This window comes from Muntiacus reevesi, chromosome 3, assembly GCF_963930625.1.
Source record: "Muntiacus reevesi chromosome 3, mMunRee1.1, whole genome shotgun sequence".
In the NCBI taxonomy this organism is placed as follows: Eukaryota; Metazoa; Chordata; class Mammalia; order Artiodactyla; family Cervidae; genus Muntiacus; species Muntiacus reevesi.
This window is the reverse complement of record NC_089251.1, coordinates 121420913-121433956: the sequence shown is the minus strand read 5'-3', so window position 1 is coordinate 121433956 and position 13044 is coordinate 121420913. Positions and strand designations below refer to the sequence as shown.

Below are 13044 nucleotides of genomic sequence, written 5' to 3'. Positions count from 1 at the left end.
AGGCTGCCGATTTAGTACCATGGTGAAAAAGGAATCTTGGAGTCAGATTTGGTTTGAGTTGTAAATGTATTTTTTAGGACCAATCCCTTCTTGGAGTCTGTTAACAGAATTATGTGAAGTAATGGATATAAAAGACACAACACAGTGCCTGGTAACCTATAGCTGTGTTAATGTTGCTAATAACAGTAATTGTTGTTCAGTCACTAAGTCATGTTCCAACTCTTTACGACCCCATAGAATGGAGCGTGTCAGGGTTCCTGACCTTCATGGTCTCTCGGAGTTTGCGCAAACTCCTGTGCATAAGTCGGTGATGCCATGCAACCATCCCATCCTTTGTTGCCTCCTTCTCCTGCCTTAATAATAGGAATGAATAAATATGGTTGCCAGTAATTATAAAACCCTAATCTAAATTGGAGAAGGAAATGGCAACCCACTCCAGTACTCTTGCCTGGAAAATCCCATAGACGGAGAAGCCTGATAGGCTACAGTCCATGGGTTTGCAAAGAGTCAGACATGACTGAGCGACTTCACTTAATAATACTTAATCTAAATACTGTTAATTTAAAAATATTATTTTCCCACACACTCTTGTCTGTTTATTTATTTTGTCTTATGTTTTCCTTTAGACTGGTGCACCAACAGGACAATTTCCAACAGGAAGCTCATCAACCAATCCTTTCTTATAGCCTTATATAGACACTTTACTGGAACGAACTTTTACATGGTCACATTACATCTCTCCGCCTCTTGCACTGTTGTCTTGTTTCACTGATCTTAGCTTTAAACACAAGAGAAGTCTTTAAAAAGCCTGCATTGTGTATTAAGCACCAGGTAATATGTGCAAAACAGAGGGCTCCAGTAACAACTTTTAACCTGTGAATTGGCAAAAAAAAAAAAAAAGTAGCAGTATCATGTATATTAAAAATTGGCTAATATTAAGTTATTGCAGATACCAGATTCATTATGCTGCAGTACTGTACATATTTTTCTTAGAAATTAGCTATTTGTGCATATCAGTATTTGTAACTTTAACACATTGTTATGTGAGAAATGTTACTGGGGAAATAGATCAGCCACTTTTAAGGTGCTGTCTTATATCTGGGAATGAATGACCTAAAATCACTTTAACCATTGCTACTGGAAAGTTACAAAGTCAAAATTGGAAGGTTTTAGTCATTCTTGAATTTTTCCTTTCTGAAGAGCTCTTCTGTTTATACATGCCTAAATTCTTTAAAAAATGTAGAGGGATACCTGTCTGCATAATAAAGCTGATCATGTTTTGCAACAGTTTGCAGGTGAAAAAAATAAATACTAGAAAATATGCTATTGTTTTGTGTTCTTGCTGCAATGCCTTTACCAAAGTGGCCTTAAATATCAGTAGTGAATTGAGAACATCTTGAATTCTTAAATTAGAGTTTCAGAAGACTTCTAGTGACTAACTTTTATGTCTGAAAGCAAATTTTATAAAAAGGCCATGTAGAAAATTTATTAAAACTACTGTGACTGCTATGTTTAGGAATATGTCAGTGGTAAAGCATTTAATGTAGCTTGTTAGATTCACTGTAATTCTTCTAATTTCTTTGCAACTTCTTAATTTTGTGAAAATGTGTATATATGAAGAATTTGCATGTATGTGTATTTACAAATTTTTTTAAGTATCTTGAATTCTCAGACTGCAAAAAAGGCTTATTTTAACTATTGATTTTTTTTTTTTAAATATTGTCTTTGAATGTATTGGAAGCAGACATGCATTAACTGTGACATGATTGCACCTCACTTTTTTTTTCTTTGGACAAACTGATATTAATAGGACATTTGTTTATGTTCATTTCTAGTGGAAAGAAACTGGAACCCGGTGTTACCTTAAAGTTATAGAATACTTTGTTTAAAAAGGCAGTGATACTAATGTTTAGCTATATCTTTATGTTAATATTCAAGTGAACTTGATTAAATATTTATATAATGCCTCATTCATCCAGTGATAATCTGGCAATCTCATCAAAACAACACAACTGAAAAACTTGTAATAGTTTTTTTTTTTTCAATGCCTTTGAGCAGCCCACAGAAGTCACAAAGTCCATATGTTAGAGCTATGTTTTTATGTGAAATTTTGATTTATTAGATTTCCCAGACCATGGCATATTAACAGTTCAGAAATTATGGCTTGAAACGAAGGAGATAGAATGTATGGCAAGCATACACTGTCTAAGACTAGTTAGTATAGGGACAGCCAGCCCAGTTTAGAGGGCATCACTATATACACCATCTTCTGAAAATTGCCTATTACTGTGACTCTGTCATCAAGAAAAGGTGAAATTGCGTATGTAAATATGTAATACGTATTTGAAAAGTTTTCTTACAATACTTAAATTGTTTTTAAAGCTTTGGTATTAAAAGAGGTGAACATCAGTTTCCTCAAACATTATTCGTGCTGAATACCTTTTCAAATGGTGACTACAGGAGTTGTTTTCATAGTATAGTAAAATCTGTGTTGAGTTTTAAACTTCTTGAAGCATTGCTGTCCAGTGCATATCTGGCTGAATGTATAGTTGTCTGAACTACTTTGATCAGACTGGGAAATCTCTGCCCCTTTTCTGAGCAGTACGCCTCTTCTCTTAGAATTAAATGAATGCTGCAAAGGTCTGGGTGTGTGTTGGTGTATACTTGAAATCTCTTCAAATTTTTGGAGTCACCTTCCAGCCCCCTCATGAAGGGAATACTTAAGAGGTGTCTTTGAATTCCTATGTTTCAGATTGTATTGGGTCTCAATCAACTCTTGTGTTAAGTTATGCTATACCATTGAAGGCCATTACCCAGTTAACCTACAGGCTCTCCATCTAAGAAATAAGTAAATTAAATAATTGTTATTAAATTAATTTTAAAGACCATTTTTTTCTGGGTAAACCTTGAGGTTTGTAATTAAGTGGAAACTCTGGTTGACTTTGAATGCTATAAAATCAAAATGCTTAGTGTAAGAAGTGATCCAACTTTAATGTTGATTTGAATCCTCAGACTTTCATGTTCAGATTTGCTTTTGGTTTTTTATGGACTATCAGAACTGTGTTGAACAGTGAAGAGGAGAAAATACTCAGTGGTAGCAACGTGAAGACACAGTTTTTCCTGACTTACTGGTTGAGTCATCTTCTCTCCTTTTGTGTTTGCTCAGGAAAGAAAATTTTCTTTTAGGGTGACAAACTTTATTGATTAGTTTAAAAGTATATTTTACTCTTATTTTTGTGAAGATAGAGATCAGGTAGTCACTTGCTTCCGCAGAAAAATTCTTTCTGTAAATTTGAAGAAGCCTATCAGTGCTTGCTTTACTTCTGAGTTGCCCCAGCTCCCAACATATATCCTCATTCGTGTAGTTCCTATAAATTGATAAAATGAAGAGAATAACTAACTGGCTGCTTTCCAAACATTTTGGCCTCAGGACTATTAACTCTTTTAAGTTATTGAAGATCTCCAAAAAGCTTTTGTTTATATAGCTTGTATTGCTCAGTATTTGCTGTATTAGAAATTAGTACTGAGATATTTTAAAAGCATATTTATTCATATAAATGTAACAATAATAAACTCATTATACATTAACATAAATACCATTTTTGATGGCAAATAACTGTTTTCCACAAACAGAAGACCGTTGTTTTACATTTTGCACATCTCTTTAAAAACCTGGCCCAGTAGAAGCAGTGGGATTCTCATAACTACTTTCACATTGCAGTTCTTTTAAGTGACATGGTGTGTAGGCACTGGGAAACTCTACCGTGCACTTGTGAAACCACGAATGAAACAGACAGCATTTCAGTATGCTGAAAATAGTTTTGACTTTGGGCTTTAGGGGAACCTTTGGTGTGTTTCTCAGGCTACAGTGGTTTGAGAACCGCTGCACAACAGTTTAAATCTGTATTTTCTGTGACAGTGATGTTTAGTTGTAGGGTAAATACACTGTTCCCTGAACTTCTCAGTGTTTTTGTTGACTTGTTGGGAAAAATTTTAATTTCAGTTGAAATGGCAAACTTTTTAAATGTTGTTTTCTGGATTTTCTTCCTTTGATTTTTATTTGAATGTATTTCAGTAATGATGAAATTGGTGAATATCTCATTTTTAAAAGGAATATTCCAAGTTCTGGCTCTTGGATATTAGTACTTATTTTGGAATTATTTACTCTTCTGACCACTTTGAAATTGTGGTATTCTTTTGGGAGATTGTCAGATAGCTATTTTAAAATTACACCTTGCTAAAGAACATCCAAAAATGAAGAATAATTTTTTATCTCTCCTGTGTTTATAGTTAACAAAGAATTTTAACTTTGTGTATGTATGTGTATATATATATATATTTGGGGAATGAAAATAGGATTTCTCCAACAAAAATCATTACCTTCCAAGATGTCGGCTACAGTTAAAGGAATGTGTTTACTTCTTAAGAAGGTAATTTGCTCTGGGTTTTTCCCCCAGTGGTTTTTTTATACCTTGTCCATGTTTAGAAAAAAAGCACTTCTTGTTTCTCATTTCAACAGAATGATTTTAAATTCTTTTGAAGACATAGTGACTTTGTAAAAGGTAGTTTATGATACATAGTCAGTCACCTCTTGCTGCTGCTGTTGGCATACAGTAAGACATGCTGCTGTCCTCAGGCCGGCCTGTGCCTTGCTTCTTGGGCCTCTTTGTTCATATGTTTGTGCTCCTGCTCCAAACTCACATTCAGAATGACTCACCTTATCTTTGGCCTCCACTTGCAGTCTCAGATTTACATCAGAAAGTTAATCTCTCTGGGACCTTATAAGGATATATTTCTTTAAATATATGACTTAAAAGTAATAATGGTGATGGTATTACACAGTGTGGTTTATTAAACTCTTTTAGTGTATCAGAAACTTGGCTAAATGGTTTTCATGTATGAAAAATCTCATATGGTCCTTAAAATGGGCTCATACTTGAAGGATGAAAGAAGCAAGGCATTAGGCTAATGACAGGGCTTTTGCTCTGGGAAGCAAGTAATTTATTGTTGGATTAAGATGCTCTCACATTTATGTGTAAGCAGATTTTTTAAAAATCATATGAAATTCTAAGAGAATCTCTTTCTATATCCTATATACCTAATAAAAATTGTTTTTAATTTTGATTCCATTCATAATTTGCTGAAATCAGTAGTTTATTCTGTAGGGTTTTATTTAAACTTTACAAGTAAATTCATGGGGGTAAATAGTGGGTCAGGTTTTAAACTAAAGAGACATTTGAAGTATCACAATAACTCCTATTTTGTGAAACATTCCAACTATTAAGTCTCTGCCCTGGACAGTAGTAAAATTACTTTTGAAAGGGTGCTGTTACTAAAATGTGTTATAAATTAGCTTATTGTATTGAGTTTATATTCATTAGTTAACTTTTTCCTTGTATATTTTAAAACATGTCATTCATTAAAAATTTTATGTGGTATATTTGAACAAATGAATATACGACCAAGATGTGCTGGTCATATATTGTGCTGGTGAATGCTTTTCTCTCGTGAAAAAGTGTCTTGTTCTTGGAAGATTCCCTGGAGAAGGAAATGGCAGCCCACTCCAGTATTCTTGCCTGGAGAATCCCATGAACAGAGGAGCCTGGTGGGCTACAATCCATGGGGTCGCAAAGAGTCGGACATGACTGAGCGACTTCACTTTCACTTTCTGTAGTGGTTACTGATATATGTGATATTAATACTTTCACCATGGCTGATTTCAGTTACCAGTCTGATGTTCATTGAATTAAACTTGGAGTTAGACACACGGGTCTCACTTTGCAGGCCAGCTTCAGCAGGGCACTTGATGGGTAATTCCACAACCCAGTTCGTTAAATTTATTGGTTATTAGGTGATTGTATGTAGTATTTGAAGAGCCTTTTGTGTTGTTAATTCAGTAAGCATTTGAACACTAGTTTACTTAGGGCTTCCTTGGTGGCTCAGACGGTAAAGAATCTGCAATCTGCCCGCAACTTGGGAGACCTGGGTTTGATCCCTGGGTTGGGAAGATCCCTTGGAGAAGGGTGTGGCAACCCACTCCAGCATTCTTGCCTAGAGAATCCCGTGGATAGAGTATCTTGGCCATCTACAGTCCATGGGGTCACAAAGAGTTGGACACGACTGAACGACTAAACATAGTAATAACTTGTAGAAGTGTAGTGGGCACTGAAGTATTTAATCTGGAAAGACTCAAGTGTTGTGAAAACCCTGGTTTAAAAAGTCCAATTATTGTTCTAATGTAGAGGTTGCACATTTCTGGCATATACTCTGAATTCTCTCGGCAGTTGTGTTTTGTTTGACCACCACAGTGTTTTAAAAACTTGAATTTTGTGTAGTTTGAAGGGTGTTCGTACTCTCAAGGTGGCCACTAGCCTACTACTGTCAATTTTCTGAGCCTCAGACATTCAAAAACGTTTTAAGGCCTTTGAATTGGCAAATCCTGAGTAGACATAAAAGGGCTCTTATGCCAGCTCTTAACTGTTCTGATTTTGGAGTCAGTTCTGTAGGATTTGAATTTATGATTCTATTTTCTGGTGAAGACTCTTGCCAAAAATGTATTTCCTTTCAAACTTGATAGCCTCTATGTATTTTGCTTATTTTATGCCAATGGAGGAAAATTCAACATACTTAACTATATTTTTGAAATCTGTGGTTGTTGAACTCACAGGACTATGGAGTTTAAAGATTCAGGCTTTTGTAACCAGGAAAAGTGATCCTAGATAAAATATTTTAATTGGTGATTCAGATGTTCATTGGTTAATTTCTTAATTGGTTCTCTGGAATTTTCAATAGATATTATCCAAATTACAGTTTAACCAGTGAGATTTAAAATTTGAATTCTCACCTTTTTCCCTCAATCTTGAGGGACAGAGAAAGCAAACAACCCAGAAGCCTTCTAATTTTGATTAAATAACCATTAAGTTAAAGGCAGGAAAGGATTGTGAATTAATGTTACCCAGTGTTTCATAGAATGCTGTGGGTACAATCAGGTTTTTTAAAGACTTTAAGGGTTTTTTATATGTTACCAAAATATACATGTTTATGATGTTTAAAAATTATGCAATATACAAAGGGGTGTAAAGTGGAAAAGTGTATCTCCTTCCTGTGACTCTACTCCCACATCCCAGGGAAATACAGTTACTTGTGTTTTTGTATAGTCTTTCAGAAATGTTATCATTTATTTTATATACTTCTTTCTATATATATGCCTCTTGCTGTCCTCTGTTATTTTAAATGTATGGTTTTATAATTTGGTTTTCTTTAACTTGGTTATTTTTCCATATTACACATCCAGCTCTAATTCATTATCTCTTTGGAGCTCCAAGATTTCATTATATAGATGCCCCTTTTGAAGAATGTTTGTTTATAGAGTTTTTCTACTTAAAAACATTGTTAAAACGAGAATGTCCTTATACATATATGAAGGTTTGTCATGAATCTGCCTGACCCTAAGCTCAATAAAATAGACATCATTCAATTTTGAATCTCAATTGCAGATTCAGTATGACTGTCTTAAAATAAGATGTTAGATAAATTTCATACTTTTCAATTGAACTGTGAAGGCCTTCAGTTAGTTCATTGAAGATTGTGCAAGTTCACATCTATTTAGCAGCTTAATTTTAATTTTCCCATGACCCTTGAAGTTTCTAAATGTTCAAGGTTTGGGACTATTTTCTATTACTACTTTTTGGTATTGCACCTTTCCTTATCTACATTAGCTTAGAATATACATTATTTTTGAGATGAGAACATAGAATTTTATTTGGCAAAATCTTTTGGCACAATCACATGTTTTATTTATTACTTCTCCAAAGTTAACTCCCTTTGCCTTAGAAAAGACTTTGGTAATAACTGAAAGTTCCAGTTTTCATTCCTCACAAGATTATAGAGTCGAGAATTTCTTTATTTGTGTTTATCCTTAGTCAAGGACAAGTCTTGGTTTTTGGAATAGTTTATGAGAAATAATATCAGCATTTAAGGCTAAGAATAGGGAGTGAGATAACTGAGAAATCTGAAAGAAAGAGCCGAGGCCTTTTTAATCAGCAGAACATGTCTTGGAAGATGTTTTAATATGACAAGATTTATGAAGACCAGTCTTAATTGCAAGAGGTGGTCTTAGGTATTAGGCAAAAACAGGTTGATTTCAATTTTCATTTCAAATATATGGTAGATATATTTGATTTATTGTTCATTGTGAAACATTGTTGGGAGAAGTTTTTCAAAATAAAGACTCCTGAATTTATGTATCATTTGAAAGTAGTAGCCTTTTTCCTTTGATGGTCACAGAACATACCAAGGCATCTGGAACACTGGAGGATGACGCTTTTTCCTCTTGTCGTGCACATTTGTTCCTGCCAAGCACATGTTACACACACTTCCAACCTCACTTTCTTTGTTCCATTAGTTGTACATTAATAGCAACTTCTGTCACTTTCTCTTTGCTTTTTAAATTACAAAGCATCTGTTTTTTAAAAGCACATATTTATTACTGAATTTCCAATCAGTATTAATGATTCCCCATCCCCAAAGGATGACATTTTTTCTTAAAATTCATACTGTTCTAGCTTGATTTTTAAGACCGTGGTTTTTGTAATTAGATTTTAGTTTCTCTACTACCTATTGAAATTTAAAAGGCATGTAGTAAACTATCTTTGGTTCTTCATACCTCTAATCTTATTTCCTGGTAGTAGTCACGATTATTTTTTGTGTTCCAATCCTGTACATTTTTGTTGTTTAAATTACTTTCATTAATCATCAAAACCCAGAAGAAAGTTTATTTTCCTCTAAATCAGTAATTTCACTCCACTACCACTACTGTCCCCACCTCTCCCCTCCGTCTAGAGGGAGACTAAAGTTTAGTTTAGTCTTAGTAGGTGAAGAAAGATTCAAATTCTTTTTTTTTTTTTTAAGTCAATATGCTAGCTTTTAAAACTGAACTTGAGGATTGAAAGGTACTGACCCAGAGTCAAGTTTCCTGTGTTTCAGTCTTAAATTCTGCGTTAACCGACATTCAATGAGCAGGTAATTTAGATGCCAGTTCCCCAGCTTTAAAGAGAAATCTCTTCCAAATGGTAAAACATGATTCCCGTCAGCCATTTGGAATATATGTTTAGAGAATAATTAGCTTTGGAAATTGGAATTAGACATTTCATAATAATAGCTGTTAGGTTGAGCATAAACTGTTGTATTTTGTAGATTGAAAGTACTGGTAACAACACCACCATATAGTTTAGTATTGTGGCCACTATTTTCAGTTTCTCTTATTCAGAGCTATCTTTTTAAATGCAGAGAAGTTTTGACTTTTTAAGTAATGGTTGAGGATTTCTCAGGTGAAAAATTGTGCTGAATGCTTTGTGTCAGTGTTGTAGTATCTTCCATTTAATCTATATTAATTTGGCGCCACATTGCTGAATATTTTTTAAGCGTTTCCTGTTATCCTCATAACCTTATATGTAGGAATGACTTTATTTTACCAGACGAAACAGGCTAGGTGGCGGTTTACTTGGCGCAAGGAATTTAAGCAGCAGGACTGAGCTTTAAACCCGGCTGTCACATCAGAGATTCAGAATCACTCCACCCCGGTTCCTTGGAGAAACTCATGGGGGAAGGGTGATACCTGCAAATCAAGGGCAGGGAAAAGGGCTCGGGAGAGTAGGAGAGATCTCATTCCTGTGTATGACAGACTGATAAAGGAGTGTCAGCCTTGAAGGAATAGAATGTAAGGCTGAGGACTAAGCCTGAATTGAAACGGGAGGGAGAAGAGTTTATATGTTCTGCGAGTATTCAGAAGCTTAGTGGTGGTGACTCTTTGCGACCCCATGGACCATAGCCCACCAGGCTCCTCTGTCTGTGAAATTTTCCAGGCAAGAATACTGGAGGAGGTTGCCATTTCCTTCTCCACGGGATCTTCCTGACCGAGGGATTGGACCTTGTCTCTTTATTGGCAGGCAGATTCTTTACCACTGTGCTGCCTGACCTGCTTTTATGTGTTGTTCAGTCGCTAAGTTTTATCCAACTCTGCAACCCCGTACACCAGGCTTTCCTGTCCTTCACTATCTTCCGGAGTTTGCTCAAGCTCACATCTATTGAGTCGGTGGTGCCACCCAACCATCTCATCCTCTGTCATCCCCTTCTCTTGCCCTCAGTCTTTCCCAGCATCAGGGCCTTTTCCAGTGAGTAGGCTCTTCATATCAGGAGGCCAAGTTATAAGTTAAATAAGCAAGGTGTCAGTATACAGCCTTGACCTTCTTTCCCAATTTTGCACCAGTCCATTGTTCCTTGTCTGGTTCTTGTTGCTTCTTGACCTTCATACAGGTTTCTCATGAGGCAAGTAAGGTGGTCTGGTATGCCCATCTCTCTTAAGAATTTTCCAATTTATTGTGATCCACACAGTCAAAAGCTTTAGCATAGTCAATGAAGCAGAAGTGGATGTTTTTCTGAAATTCTCTTGCTTGTTTGTGATCCAGTGGATGTTGGTAATTTGATCCCTGGTTCTTCTGCCCTAAGTCCAGCTTGAACATCTGAATGTTCTCAATTCACATACTACTGAAGCCAGGCTTGAAGAATTTTGAGCATTACCTTGGTAGCATGTTAAGTGGGCACAATTTTATGGTGGTTTGAACATCTTTGGCATTGCTTTCCTTTAGGGTTGGTGTGAAAACTGACCTTTTCCAGTCCTGTGACCACTGCTTAGTTTTCTGAATTTGCTGGCATGTTGAGTGCAGCACTTTCACAGCATCATCATCAAGGTCTGAAATAGCTCAACTGGAATTGCATCACCTCTACTAGCTTTGTTCGTAGTAATGCTTCCTAAGGCCCACTTGAATTCACACTCCAGATGTCTGATTCTAGGTGAGTGACCCACACCGTCGTGGTTATCTGGGCCATTTAGACATTTTTTTAAAAGTACAGTTCTTCTGTGTATTCTTGCCACCTCTTCTTAATTTCTTCTGCTTTTGTTAGGCACTTTTACTGTTTCTGTCCTTTATTGTGCCCATCTTTACATGAAATGTTCCCTTAGTTTCTCTGATTTTCTTCGTGAGATCTCTAGTCTTTCCCATTCTGTTGTCTTTCTCTAATATTTTTTTGCATTGTTTATTAACATTGCATATTAAGGCTTTCTTATCTCTCTTTGCTATTCTCTGGAATTTTACATTCAGTTGGGTATATCTTTTCCTTTCTCCTTTGCCTTTCACTTCTCCCCCTTTGTTAGCTATTTGTAAGCCCTCCTCAGGCAACCATTTTGCCTTCTTGCATTTCTTTTTCTTTGGGATGGTTTTGGTCACTGCCTCCTATACAGTGGTACAAACCTCTGTCCATAGTTCTTCAGGCACTCTGTCTGTCAGATCTAATCCTTTGAATCTGTTGGTCACTTCCACTATAATCATAAGGAATTTGATTTATGTTATACCTGAATGGTCAGTCACTCAGTCATGTCTGACTCTGCAACCCCATGCACTGCAGCACACCAGTCTTGCCTGTCCCTCACTATCTCGTGGAGTTTGTTCAAACTCGTGTCTTATCAAATCGATGATGCCATCCAACCATCTCATCCATTGTCACCCCCTTCTCCTGCTGCCCTTAGTCTTTCCCAGCATCTAGATCTTTTCCGGTGAGTTGGCTCTTCACATCAGGTGGCCAAAGTATTGCAGCTTCAGCATCAGTCCTTCCAGTCAATATTCAGGATTGATTACCTTTAGGATTGACTGGTTTGATCTCTTTGCTGTCCAATGGACTCTCGGGAGTCTTCTCCAGCACCACAATTCGTAAGCATGTGTTGTGGGGACTCCATATTGGAGAAGCAGCTATTTGCAGTATTTTGTATAGGTTTGTCCTCAACATTTGAATAAAGAATATTGTGTGTGTTTGTGTGTAAGAGTACTTGTTGCAAATACTCCAGGTTCCTAGGGCCAAAAGAACGTGGAAAACAGAGTAGGCGTCAATAACAGTAACTATTTAAAGTTATTGTAAAATAGTATTAGCTTGGAATTCTCTAAAGTATGTATATTTCAGCTTTTCCATTAAAGATGATTGTGGTCATTTGCTACTCAAAGTTTGGGCTGAGGAGCTACAGCCTGGACATTGCCTAGACTCTTGTTAGCCTTGTCAGTTCTCATCCCAGGATAGTAACCACAATCTGCATGTTAATGAATCTCAGGTTAATTGTAAGCATGTTCAAGATCCAGAAGCACTGGTTTAGTTACTATGTTCAGTTCAATTGCTCAGTCGTGTCTGACTCTTTGCAACCCCATGAACCATAGCACGCTATGTTAGATAAGTCATTTTTGTTTTAGCTTTTTAAATCTTTATAAAAGTCCATCTGTTTTAGAAAAATTGCTCTAAACAATCTTAAAAGATACACTAAAAGCTCATCAAAAGAAATTATGTAGAAGCACTTCTGAATTAAGTTCCTTCTTAAGAATGTTCAGGTTAAATGTTTGTAGGAGTTAAGAATCAGTGCGGAGGCTTATTCATGAAGAAGGATTAATAAAGAAACATACCAGTATTGATCTCCAAGCACATAAAGGCATTGGTTGATGCTATAAGATGAAGGATGAATTTGAAGAACACAGGTTTCACAGTCACTGGAGAAGAGGAGGCAGCTCTGCAGACAGAACAGAACCACCCAGGGGCACCAGAGCTATCTCTTGGTGCCAGTAAACTATGCCAGTCCACTTTGGATTGAGTGTGTGACTCAGAGGACGAAGATGCATGCATGTTACATCCCCTGCTGGCTGAGTTATGGCCCAGGTTTCAGGAAGCTGACTGAAGAGGGATAATGTATGGTGATTTTAAAGAACTCGTGTTTAAAATTGTTCTCTTACACCCTTGCCTGACTCAAAGGACATGAATTTGAGCAAACTCCGGGAGATCCGGAAGGACAGGGAATCCTGGTGTGCTACAGGCTGTAGTAATGCCCCAATGCTCCATTGGCATTACTGCAAATAATATTTTTAAAATTCTTATCCATATATCTGTGTGTATATTACATAATGTTACTGTTTGAAAGATTAATTCCCAGGAGTAGGTTTTTGGGGATTGGTC

At 36.4% G+C, this 13044-nt stretch overlaps 1 protein-coding gene across 5 annotated transcripts in view; it reads left to right on the top strand.

The window, feature by feature from the left end:
* Positions 1–3594, top strand: part of AGFG1 (ArfGAP with FG repeats 1) — an 80565-nt gene extending 76971 nt beyond the window's left edge. For all 5 annotated transcript variants that reach the window (XM_065930416.1, XM_065930418.1, XM_065930415.1 and 2 more), the window contains one exon: positions 627–3594. In XM_065930416.1, coding sequence (XP_065786488.1) covers positions 627–686 — 60 coding nt within the window. In that variant the 3' untranslated portion in view covers positions 687–3594. The remainder of the gene's footprint in view (positions 1–626) is intronic.
* Positions 3595–13044: the final 9450 nt, after the last annotated feature.